A 13,541-nucleotide genomic window follows, 5' to 3' on the forward strand; every position below is an offset into this window, starting at 1 on the left:
ATTTCACGTCAATCATACAGTAGCGCTCTCCTATTGGTCAGGCTGTTTGTTAGTCTTCCGTGATTTTCGTACTTCTCAAAGTGAGGTGAGCTTTAAACGTAACAGCGCATCTTATTGGTTGACGCATGGATTCCAAGGGCGGGACCTCAGATAGTAAAGTTTGAGTATTTTAGGGCAAATTTATACGTAGTTTTTTCAAACAGCGTAACAAAATACAAACCCCTTTAAAGGCCATATTTTATTATTTGTTTGGAAACATCTGAAACATTCCCTGAAAGAAGTATAGTCCACAAACGGTCTTTTGTAAACAAATTTTGCCATTCCCATCATTTCCCCGCCCCCAAATTCCTACTCGCCTGTGAAGGGGCGACATTTCTCAAGGAAGCTGAGAGGAAAGTTCCGTGAACAGTGGCGACAAACTTGTAATCAACTTTACGTTGACAGTAAAACATTCACTTTGAATCGAACGAGCCATTTAACGGATACATTATCGCTATCGCTGACAAATAGTCGTTTGTGGAGCCGTTGAAGCGACTGCGCCTCAGTGACGGTTTAGTACAGACGCAGATCGAGGCATGGAAATTATGGATATCGGGGAACCGTTTTTACACTGGGACAAAAATCTCAGCGAATTGTCCGAACCCGGGGAAAGCGACATTTTATACAGCACTGTAAGTGGGGATCTCCTCATGGTTCCGTAGCATGATTGCCATCTTTCACTTCGCATGTTTTGATGTGTTGCAACTAGTGTCAGATCATCCAGAACGCATTTAAATGGCTCTAAACCTTATCATTTACAACATTTAGTCGTACAAATAGTGTTTATTTGACTTGATCGCTCACTGAGAAACTTTAAATGAGATCTGTACGATTACTAATGTGCCATGGGTTCCACTTGGCTCCAAGGGATAAAGTTCAGATGGTGGAGTTGACTGGATCATAGTGCAGTGCTACACAAAGTAATGGTTTTTTAACCCATATGGATAAACTCAGAATGTAGGCCTCGAATCTTTGAAGTGTTGTTGCAGGTTATGTAATAATAGGTTTGAGTTCCAACTTCTGCTCAAAGTGGCCTCTACTTGATGGGTAGACTGCTGACTAATTAGGGGGTTCACAGTGGGTAGTTGCAAAGGGAATTTGGTAGTTGGTGCATGTACTTTTTTTATTCAACATGAAGATTTTAGTTTAAAATGTATCTGAATTCATAAGGGAAAGTGCATTTTTGGTCTTATATTTTTTAAACATTTTTAAATCCTTTTTATCTGAACTGATTTTTTAAATAGTCCTGATGGTGTAATGTAATAACTTTTTTTTTCTTTTTTTATTATAAATGTATTTATACATGTATACATATTCCATGTAGTCTTTTAACCATTATGAACTCAAAATAATTAAAAAAATGTTTTTTAAAATGCAAGCAAGTCACACCACAGGACATGTCAACTTTATGAAAGTAGCCTATTTCATGTCTACTACTCAAATTTATGATATGAACAACACATCGAAGGAGGTTAATTGCACAAATGTGGTAAGTTGCAAGCAGTTTCTAAGCAAGAGATCCCATTACCAGACGAGGCATGTTACTCTTTTCCAGACAGCATCAAAGCAGGCGTTGGAGGTACAACAGTGTGGTGTGTCTGGGATTCAAAAACTGACAGGATCAGGGCGGTAACATGCACTTCCATGAGAACTGTATATGCTTTGTGAAGGTTGAGGAATGGTTTACATTCTCCTTCACCTTTAGAACAGAACGAGGTCTTTGTTTAAGGCCCCCATCAGACCCCCCCCCCCCCAAACACATACATGCTCCCCCACCTCATTGGTCTCTATGTGCCAGTTCCCCTCACTTTCACTCTTGCTCCCCAGGGTTTGTTGACATGGAATTCCACACAACAACGCAAACTGTTCTCAGTTGGAGCTTTAAGCTCCCCTGAAGCTTACTTTTGTGGACTCGGTCTGTTGCATACATCTGTTAACATTATGCATGTTGCATCTGCGCCGTGTCCTTCTGCATTATGAGTCAGCTGCATTGCTGTGGTGTGCCAGGTGACTTTCAGATTTGAATTTATGCATATCTGAAGCCAATCTTCTGACTATATAATATTTGAGGAATGCAAACATGCCCTTTTTATGACTTAATAGGCCCAATTATTGTCTTCTGTTCCTGAGAGTTGCAATTATGTCTTCTTTGTCAAATGGGAAGAACTTGTATAAAAGGATAGCCTATGTGTTTGTACTTTCCTGCAATTACTCTTTAAGCAAAGACTCTTGAGTCGTCATATCTCAGGTGATTAAAAATAGTAAAAATAACCCAAGGCTCATTCCTCCCTTAAGACAGGGGTTAAGGAGATGCTGAGGGGAGCAGTTCAGGCATCATGATCAGCATTTCTTAGTGCTGATAATCACACTGACACGATTAGCCTGGAAAGCACATTATCTCCTGCAGACTGGGGCCTTGTGGCAACCAGATGTACTTCCTGAGCCACTCGAAAGCCATTCTTGGTTTATGGCAAATATGAGGAAAGGCATGCTTTAGCAAGAGCATGTGCACTAACCTGTTTAGTACTGAAGACAATCGTTACCACCCAGTTTTATAGCATTTGATGATTAATGTTATGATCAGCTGAGAACACTATCAGTTCAGTAGAACTTTCATAGAAAGGATTTTCATTCAGCCTGATCTATTTCTTCTACACTGTTTTTTATTTATTTATTATTAATACCAAGAATATAATTTTGGAAAACTCTTTTCTATTAGCTATGATACCAGTATCTGCATTAAGGCAAGATGGTTCATATCTGTGCATGCCAGTTAACTAACTATAGGACTGTGTAATTGTGTTATACAATAGAAATGCGTCAGCTGTTAGTGATTTTGTTGGACCGGTTATACCAGCTCATCCTATGAGACTCAATTGAATAAAATTTTTGCATTTTTTTGTGTGTTTCATAACATGAAGCTGTTTTTGCATTGATACCAGACTTATCTTTCTTTTGTTATGAATGAAAGTACCTTTAATAGATGTATTTGTAATGTTATTAATGTTAAGCCATTGAATTTCTTGCATGGATAACATGACGATATATGACTCCCTCAACATTCCCTCTCTTTGGTCACACACAATCAGTGATGTTAAACACTGGACTGACGAAGATATCTTAAGAAAATAAGTTGTCTGTCTCGACCGTAGAGGCGGTGTCTGATTGTAAACTCCAGCACAAGAGTCTGGCCTCACATCTGGTTTGTGCTGCTGATATTGTGTTTCCAAGATCTCGTGTGACTGGAACAGACCGAGAGGCTTCAGTGGTCAACTCGTGTCTAACATCACAACAGTTATTTCCATCGAGAGGTACATCCATTTTAGTTCAAGATCTTGTATTGACAATGCAAGAGTCAAGCACTCTGTTAAGTCTCCTCCAGCACATCCCCAAAGACTTTAAATGAATTTAAGGTCTGGCCAATTCATGTGTGAAAATGATTCTTCATGCTCCCTCCCAACCATTCGTTCACAATTTGAGCCTGATGAATCTTGACATTGTCATCCTGGAATATGGCCATGATGTGTCTTCCTACACGGTTGTTTAAGAAAAGAAAAGCTAAACTATCCACCAGTTAGGGTTAGAAGAACTGTTGGCAAAAATAATCACTGCAATAATGATCCAATCATAGACTCTTAAGCATTCGCCTATTTAGATCCAAACAGTGACTTGTATATAATACATTCAAGACGCTTTAGTAACTGCAAAACTGCATTGTGTCGGTGAGATTTGAATGTGTAATTTTTATACACATAAATAGACTGCATGATGAATTTGGGCATGGCAGTTTATTGACAGCATCCTGGTGTTTTAATATGTGTGTGCACAGTGGATGGCGTGTCAGGGCAGACTGAACTTGTAGCCCTGAGCTCTCTGACATTTTGATAACATTTGTCACTCAGGAGTCACGTGGTATTCTTTACAGCGCCGTGCTACTGATGACTCAAGCTTTAGTGGAGCGGTCTTGCGGGACGGGAGGGGGACGAGTCTGCTGGCAGGCGGTCTGTAGTGAGAAACCCTCTGTCTCTCTGCTCTCTGTGGGCCGGGCGGACACAGGCCGGGACTGTTCTCCGAGAGGGCAGGGTTTCTGTGAGGCCCGGCGCCCGTCTTTCTTGCAAGCTGCATCATTCTGCGATGCACATTCTTGCTCTTTTGCTCTGAATGGATGGTTTGTATGAGCTGCAACTCGAGCCTGAACCTTCTCTGAGCGCACACATATTCATTACTCATTCATTTTCTTCATCATGATCTTGTGGTTTCACTAGGTCTTGTCTAAGTGCCCCTCGGAGGCCGATCTTTCTTTTTGATTCAAACAATGTATTTTTGGTGGTGGGGAAGTTGTAATGGAGGTGTTGGGATGCGTGAAAGGTTATTAGCTTTGGGAGTATAATGTTGCATGAGAACCTCTATTTTTTGAGAACAAAGCCACTGATTTTGTTAGTGAGCTGCAAGTTTGCCCCCCCCCCCCCCCCCACACACACACACTTATTTTATAATTTGTTTTGCAAAATAAAAGGGGAATTGAATGTTCTGACTCACATTAAATGAATCTAAAACGTTTCAGTCTGTATTTGCTGACTTGATATTATATGTATATATTTCAAACCTAAAATATTAATGTTAAAAAAAAGTAATATATACCATGGTATGGTGGTATGCGTCGCTCATTTATGTCATTGCTACTTGTGTATTGGACATAGAGGGAGTCTTTCACTCCGTTCAGTTTTACTGTTCCTCCTCTGAAAGAGCAAATAGTGGGTGATCAAGTCTTTCCAATCAATCCAGATTGGATTTTTGTTTTCCGCCGTCGCTGCTTGTTTACATCCAGTGCACTTTAAGGTCACTATTGACCAGATGTTGATTACAGAGGAGCCGTTTCCTGGACCCCTGGAGTTCCAGAAGTCGCAGACGCCACTGCAGTTTCAGCGCATCACTCTCTGCTGGGGGAAGGGAGGATGGGACGTCCCTGAATATGGAGGATGTGTTCGGTCTTGTTTTGAATTTACAGCACAGTCGCTATCGAGGCCTCTTCCCTGATATAATCTGAAGCCGCAGCTGCGATGGCACACATTTCACGCTCGGCCCCAACAGTTGCGCACAAGCAGCTTGAACAAGAGCCAAGCGAATTCAAAACACACTCAGAGAGGGTGGAGTGAATCATGGAAAAAGTGATGGACTTCTGGTGGGATTTGTCTTTTGGCACAAACAAGATTTGCAATGTGAACTTTAGAATAAGATACACAACTTTTCCCAGAAAAGTCACATTTATTTATATAGCACTTTATACAATACATTGCTTTAAAGGGTTAGTTCACCCAAAAATGAAAATTCTGTCATTATTTACTCACCCTCATGTCATCACGTTAATTAATTATGATCTGATTAAGACAGGAACACCAGTTTCTCCTCAAAGTAACTTTATCATTCAACTTTGCCCTACATAGTGATGTAGTTTATTGGGAGTTGAGCTGTTTTGACTCACAGCAGCAGTCATTAAACACTAAACAGATGTCCAGTTTGACGGGTTAACTCAGAATTTGGGTCAAAAAGACCCTTGTTACCCAGTCAAATAAGGCCACCAGTTTTAATGCACAAAGCATTTAAATAGATCCGTCAACCACCCTGGAGAATTTTGTTTAAGAGGACAAACAAGCTGGATTTCCTCAAGCCTGTGATAAGTCTGAAGCGCTTCAGTCCAAAGTAAATCAATTTTTAGTGGCTAATATCAGTGAGTCAAGTCCAACTGTGCGTAATGGACAAGGTCCAGCCTCACGAGCGCTGATCTTTGTCTCCTGCGGGTTCAGCTTTCCTCACATCTGTTTTGCTGCTTAGAGTTGCGTCATCTGCGTCCAGATTTGGCTTGTAAACTTCCTCTTCCTGCGCACATATTCACGACCCCCTTAAGGGGAAAAAGATTACAGACCACTGTCGCCACCCCCAACGTCTCTGTCATCACTGGAGGAGCGGCTTCAACAACTATTCGACTCTCCAGCTGGGCAAAAACTCAGAAACCTTCCCCCCCAACTGAAACCACATGTACTTTACACCCATCCAAACTACGGACAAAGAAGCCTTCACTCCCAGAATCCACCCATCTGGATGCAGGCATTCATAAGTCTTACTCAAACAGCTGTGTATTGGGCACAACATTTTAGACGTGATTGAACAGCACAATTATTGCGGTCATCTCAAATAATTGCGATTAGATGATTAATTAATAATTGCGACTGGCCTAATGAAAATGGACAATCATATTTATTTCCGAGATAATGGTATTTAAATGAAGTATAGACTGTGCCGAATGCAGCGCACTTCTTTTCCATTGCCATCTGGTGAAGGAACTGATCCCAAACAGGCACTTAGAAGTGATTATTTCTATCCTTGAACCTTAGGAAACCTCACGTCCGTCCTCCTCCAAGTGAGCGGTCTCTTATATTCCTCTTAGAGAGCAGTCGACACCCAGCAATTTTCAGCAATCATCATAATCATCTTATCACACACTCAAGAGTGTCAGATGTAATTGCATATCGCCCGTGACTGATGCAGGAATGGCATAATAATATGGCGACTCTACAGTCATAACCCCACCATGAGAGAATTCATCAATTTTGCAGTGAAATGGAAATGACTGCTGTAAATGCACATAGAAGACGACAACTATGTTATGTCACCTCTGGATAACTTCACCCACTCCTGACCTGATCTGAACTGCTGCTCAATGGCGTTCTGTTGCTTCTCCGTTCTACATGGTGCTTGCCGTATAGATGTTTTTGGTCGAAGAAGACATTCCAGAAAAGCAGTTCTTTGCCAAATATGGAGTTCAAGCAAGTTCACAAGAGACATTTTTAGAGAACTGCTTATATGAACACATAGCCTACTTAAAATGTTTTTGGGGTGGGCGGCAGGCTCTGTTGAAACACCTGCATGCATTTCTCATGCACGTCCAGACGTTTTCTCACCGAGGTCGGCTGTCCAGACAGAGCTGCTGCTGAGTAACAAAAGTGGAAAATGTAGGACAAGGCATTCCTGAATGGCTTTGTCAATCCTGACTTGTTCTCTCTTTACTTCTTGATGTTGCTTTGTGTATTCATTTAGCTGTTTTCTTTTCTCTCTTTGTTTGTCTGTCTTTGACTTGGCTAACCTCTGGATCTGAGTCAGTCTGTAATTGATCCCATACGCTGGCTTCTCTCCATTTTGATCCCCAACTGCACCGCTTTCCTTCCTAGTTTGCTCAGTTTGCCTCTGTTTAACTCATCTCTCTAACGTGTTTCCTGGAGGCTCTTTTCCAAAAGACAGCATTCTTATGCATCTGTGTTTATTTGATAGTGTGCGCGAACGCAGGCGGTCGACACATGCGCTCTTGAAAGTTTGATCTTTGTCCAGTGTCTGCACTATATTTTTCTACAGAAGTGATGACCGCTAAAAATGTCTTATTGTAATTATTTTAAGCTGTATTCCTTTAAACTCTAAATTCTTCATCTTCAGAATAAAAGACTAAATTAAATCCATTCATCATCGATCGAGGCTCTTCAGAAAATTCCGACTAAATCACTCAATTCATAAGGATTAGATTTACGATCTCTTTATGAACTTTTTGAAGCGTCAAAGTGGAGGGACCGAAATCTCTCAGAAGTGTTTTTCAAAATGTTGCAAAATGGTTTTCAATGGCTTTTTCAAAATGTTCGTTTGTGCCATATATTTGTATGCTTATTAGAGTCATGGATACACTTTGTGTGGGGGAACTTATTCTGGATATGCAAAGTTACTCCACTTTACATATGAAGAGCATTCCAAATAATCACTAATGGCCTTCTTTTTCAGTTAGGCTTTTTTTTTTTTTCTGGAATAGATCCTCAGTTTTGTTTTTTCCCACTATGAACATGACCCCTCAAATGACATAATGTTGTCAGGCCGTTCTGTTTATCATTAATGTTAGCCAAACTGATCTATCTGCTTGGTGGCCTTGACAAGTACACTGTCAGTGTCCACTATGCACAGCAATAAGTATGCACTTCAACACACATGCATCTCAGCTTCTACCAGATACTGCCAAAAACGGAATAATTCGCTAACACAAGTAAGCGAAAAACATAGTATTCGAAAAATAGTAGGCGAAAAGTACCCGAATGACCTACTACTTGCCCATTTGATGGGCACTTTACTATCCCATGAGGTCACGGGAGAGGATTTGTGAATGGTGGTGAAGCAACTCTAGGTCACGTGACAATAACAACATGGTGGATGTAGTACGTTCAAATTTCATTCATACTATATAGAGCATACTTTTTTAAAGGTCACTAAGCAAGTTTCAAACCAAATGTATGTACCTGGCTACTATATAGTATGCAATTTCAACACGGTGTTGGTCTGTTGTGTTGGTATATTCCTGTCAGTCAGCAGCACCAAGTATCATATCCTGCTGTATCAGATTGTGCTAGTCAAAGCAGCATTGTTTGATCTTATAATCTGCCTTTGTTGGCTGAACCCAGAGACCTGCATATTGCACCATGCGTGACTGTACTGTGGATCCTGCTGGTTGTTCACATGAACAGATGCACATAGAGGAGACAGCAGTTGTTTGAGTGTGTGCATCTCAGAGCTGCATTGACCCTCTCCCTGTGGATGAGCTGCCTGGACTCTGACTCATCTGTGCAGATGGAGACCAGTCTGTTGTGATGGAGCTGCTTCAAATTCTATTGCTCTAGAATTGCTGTGCTTTCCTCAGACACCATTTGTAACCAATTCTATCACGCTTGTACAACTTTATCCCAGTGTTTCATTGTAAGTGCATTAAACATATTTTTTTTGTTTGTTTGTGTGGTAATCCACAGCAAGTCAAAAATGCTGAACGTGTTGAATTCAGACCATTCCTTCAAACTGCCCCTGAGGAGGAAATCTGATTAGGTTCTGCTGCTGTTAGAATATGGAGGAAACCGGCGTTTAAGTGATTTTATGTGATAAAATGGATGTCTGGAAGGGTTTCAGCCTGTCCAAACCTGTTTGAGGAGTAGGGTACCATGTTGAGGTGTTGTAACAAGGGCTGGAATGCACCGATAGGAATGCCAAGGAGATAATGTCTTTTTTGGACCCGAATCAAACCTTCTCATCGGAACGAGCCGTCTGCTTGGAATTTACAAAAATATATTCTTTAAATTGTTAATGCCTTTAGTTATCTTGGAATAAATGTAGAAATTCTTAAAACACTAATTTAATGAGATTACAAAATAGAATTGTATTTGGTTTATTTTTTCTTTACTTTTTTTCAATGTAATGTTTATTTAACCACGAAAATGTGACCACGTCAAGTGTAACTGGGACATTCATTTACATTTGATTTATAAAAATAAATAAAAAAACTGTGAGGACTTTGCGTCCTCGTTTCAGAACACCACTGTCTGTTCCTCCAGGCTATGGGATCTGATCTTCAAAGAGACCTGCTGATGTTTTATGATTTGCAATTAAGGTCTATTTCAAGCTGTGGTTTAATGAGCACTCCAATTATTGTTCTTCTTTGTGCAGCACTTCACCGAGCTCCTAGATGATCTGTCCCAAGAAGCTTTGCTGGGACAGCTGTTAAGCGACCCGTTCCTGTCCGGGCGTGGAGATGCCATGGACACAGAGGAGGAACTGACCCCTGCATCTCCAGTGCCGCCACACATTCAAGCTGAACACAGTTACTCGCTGTGTGGAGACTCGCGCCCACAGTCGCCCCTTTCCCATCTGCCCGGGGAACCTGGCAGTGATGCTGGTAAGCTTTGGCCAGAATGTGAAACTAGCTTAATTAAGTCTTAAAGTGCCCATATTATGCTCATTTACAAGTTCATAATTTTATTTTTGGGGTCTTTATTTAAATTGAAATGATAAAATTGTGTGAATTAGTAAACGATTGGTTAAAATAAATTGTTTAAAAATATTTCAATTTCAATTATTATTTTTTTTTTTAAATGTAATTATTGTTTAAATTAAATAATTTAAATTAATAAGTTTTAATCCCTATTTCATGTCCATTTATTTAATTTTAGGTTAAGCACACATGTAATAAAATAAAATAAAATAAAATAAAATAAAATAAAATAAAATAAAATAAAATAAAATAAAATAAAATAAAATAAAATAAAATAAAATAAAATAAAATAAAATAATCAGTGTATAACAAATGTGACCCTGGATGACAAAACCAGTCACATGGGTCAATTTGTTTGAAATTTGCTGAATAAATAAGCTTTCCATTGATGTATATGGTTTGTTAGGATAGGACAATATTTGGCTGAGATACAATTATTTGAAAATCTGGAATCTGAGGATGCAAAAAAATCTAAATATTGAGAAAATCGCCTTTAAAGTTGTCCATTTATGTTCGCGATTGTGCTGCTTTCACTCACAAAAATAAATGTTTTATATATTTACGGTAGGATTTCCTATTTCCTATTCCTATTTTGGTACAAAATATCTTCATGGAACATGATCTTTACTTAATATCCTAATGATTTTTGGCATAAAAGAAAAATCAATAATTTTGACCCATACAATGTATTGTTGGCTATTGCCACAAATAAACCCGTGCGACTTGTGACTGGTTTTGTGCTCCAGGGTCACAAATATGCATGGATAAAAAATATATAAATGTGTAGTGTATGAAACCGCACATTTATACATGTGCTTATGTAACCACATGATGAAGTCTTGGCAGGACTGAAATTAGGCATTTCTGTTTGAGAGATGAGCTCCCTTTGGAGTGGACTTTGTGCTTTGTAAATGTGCTGATTGTTTACATGGACAAACAGCTAAACAGCACAGGTCAAATCAAATAAAAGCACAATAGGTGCCTTTTAAATGCAGATCATTTCACATGTAAATGCATCTGTAATTGAACTCCTGTTTTATTAGGTGATTCAGACAATGACGAGTGGCCCATGGAGCAGGAAGATAAAGGGCTGAAGATGGAACCCCTCCTGTGTGACCCACCCGTCCTGCTGCCCACCCTGACCCTCACCCTGACCCCCGAGGGTCCCGCGTCTGAGCCTGTGACTGACACCAGCGACCCCGCCCTGTCTCGGACCCTCCCTCAGGCCGCACAGGTTAAGCCGCTCAGCATGAGCATGACAACACCCATATAGTCAGTGCTTGAATTGACTGAAGTGCTGATTTATGTGTGTTGTTGCAGGTGAAAGAGGGCAGTGAGAGTTTCAACCCTCAGATTAAGCTGGAGCCACACGAGGTCGATCAGTTCTTAAACCTCTCATCCAAAGGTAAAACACCGTTTCAGACATTTTTGTGTTAAGTCACTGAAAATAAAGATCACTGTTAATAGTATCAAGTCCATTATTAATCCAAGATATAATGTACACTGTAAAAAAAAAAACATTTTAATTTAGAAAAATTGTGGAAACTGACAATTACATATTGGCTCAATAAAAGTCCTACATCCAAAAAAACTGTATGTGCATGCGAAATGCGGATTGATTCGCGAGCGGAGCAGGACCAGCCGGGGCTGAAGACCGAAACAAATGTTCCCGAGAGAATACAGACATTCATCGTCACACGTTTCAAGACGTTATGGTGAGTATTGAGCACTGAAATTATTCCCCAAAGTTTTGCTTTAGCACCCTGTAGGAAGTTTAAAAGGCATTTAGCAGTAGCGAGTTCATGCGTTCATTGGTTTCATGATTGTGTTTTCCTGGTTGCCACATAATTATCTGATGGTGTGTCTAAAATACTGTTTGATCGACTTCTGAGATGCCTCTTTCAAGGCTTTTTACCTTTTAAAATCACACACGTCAAGCTTATGATTTTCATATTCATCTGTTTATTTTTTTTATCGCTCGTGTCAGTAGCTTTAAGCAGGATATATTTACATACCACGAAATAAAAGATAAAGCAAAATCTGCATCGACTGACTGCCTCATCCTCATTATTATAATTACGTAACTTCTGTCCTGTCACTTGCCAGATGTGATGCGGGGGAACGTTGTCATTAATGTTAGTTTTTATTTCTATTTGCAGGTTTTTGATTTATGCAGTGCTGCTTTTGAAAGCTTCCTTCACCACATCAAGACATCCTGTTACTTCTGAAGACTTCTTGAATGTATTCAGTGTTTTTCCTTATTTAAAATAAGGTATTTTCACCAAATATCATGTTGGAATTGATTTGTTAATAAAGTGATGTGATAAAATGACAACCCTGTTGTCTGTGTTCTGTACTTTGCTTAATGTATTAATGTTTGTTTTCTTTTGGGACAGTGAGAAATAAAATTGCTACTACAATTGAAGTTATTTAATTGGACCAACAACACAGCATTGGCTCAACATATTATTTCTGATTGAGCCCATATTATCAGACTGTTGCCACAATTTATCAAATTGAATTCACAGAGATTTAATTAGGCCAATTGAAACATTTGAAATTGAATAACATATTGAAACATTTAGATATGACCAGTCTCTAGAAAATTTTGATTTGGACAGGTCTCACATTTTTTAGAGTGTACATGGTCATTATCATAAACTAGGTGATATTTTTCAATAATGACCTGCTGACTGTACATTATCACACACTAGTTTTTGATTTTAGTTTTAAATAAAATACATTCTTTTTAATAACTGAAATTATATACTTACTTGAGAAGAAAGAAAATATGTATTACATGTACTTTCCAAAACAATAAACATGAAATACTGATTTTAGTTTCAAATAATTTAATTGTAATTTAAATTATTTTAGCAATCATTTAATATTTTTTTAAATACTTTGTTAGTTATTTGAAATCTAAAACTCCTGTGTACTTACAGAAAAAATAAATAAATAAAAGGATATGAAATATTGATTTTAGTTTCAAATAATTTTATTTTAATTATTTAAATATTTTAATTTAAATTATTTTATTTTAAGTTATTTGAGAACAATGCTTATTACGTGTGTACTTACAGAAAAACATTTAAATATTTTTAAAATAAAATTAATTTAAAAATAATTTAATTTAAATAATTTAAATATTTAAATTTAAATGATAATTTAATCACGTAATAATTTAAATAGTTTATCTTATTATTTGAATACAAAAAGATATATTACACGTGTGAAACGAGATTTCCGAGTGATACAGGAGACATGACTGTAGCACAGCTATGCAGAAAATTCGTATATTTGCCCACAGAATGCAATGATTGACCAATCAGAATCGATCTGTAATGCTTTTCTCCAGGCCTGGAGTCTCTGCACATGCCGCCCACTCCTCCCAGCTCTCACGGCAGCGACTCTGAGGGAAGTCAGAGCCCTGTACACCCCTGTGCCCCCGCCAGCCCCACACAGACCCCCGCTGTCCTCAAGGTGGCGCCACGAGCCCCTTCTTCCCTCTCCAACTCTCCTCTGCTGACGGCACCCCATGTGAGTACCGCCAAATCTCGTTAATTGTTATATTTTATTAAAGAAGATGGTCAAGCGACCTCCTCTGGCCTCTTCTGACAGAAACTGCAGGGCTCAGGTCCTCTCCTGCTCACTGAGG

At 39.0% G+C, this 13,541-nt stretch overlaps 1 protein-coding gene across 1 annotated transcript in view; it reads left to right on the forward strand.

Moving 5' to 3' along the window:
* The first annotated feature begins 354 nt into the window (after window positions 1-354).
* The window catches only part of creb3l2 (cAMP responsive element binding protein 3-like 2), a 19,265-nt gene continuing 6,078 nt past the window's right edge, over window positions 355-13,541 (forward strand). The window contains exons 1-6 of the mRNA XM_084407889.1: window positions 355-671; window positions 9,559-9,787; window positions 10,927-11,117; window positions 11,204-11,288; window positions 13,242-13,423; window positions 13,505-13,541. The exon at window positions 13,505-13,541 is cut by the window's right edge and continues 110 nt beyond it. Coding sequence (XP_084264015.1) covers window positions 576-671; window positions 9,559-9,787; window positions 10,927-11,117; window positions 11,204-11,288; window positions 13,242-13,423; window positions 13,505-13,541 — 820 coding nt within the window. The 5' untranslated portion in view covers window positions 355-575. The remainder of the gene's footprint in view (window positions 672-9,558; window positions 9,788-10,926; window positions 11,118-11,203; window positions 11,289-13,241; window positions 13,424-13,504) is intronic.

Source organism: Rutilus rutilus, assembly GCF_951802725.1.
Source record: "Rutilus rutilus genome assembly, chromosome: 4".
In the NCBI taxonomy this organism is placed as follows: Eukaryota; Metazoa; Chordata; class Actinopteri; order Cypriniformes; family Leuciscidae; genus Rutilus; species Rutilus rutilus.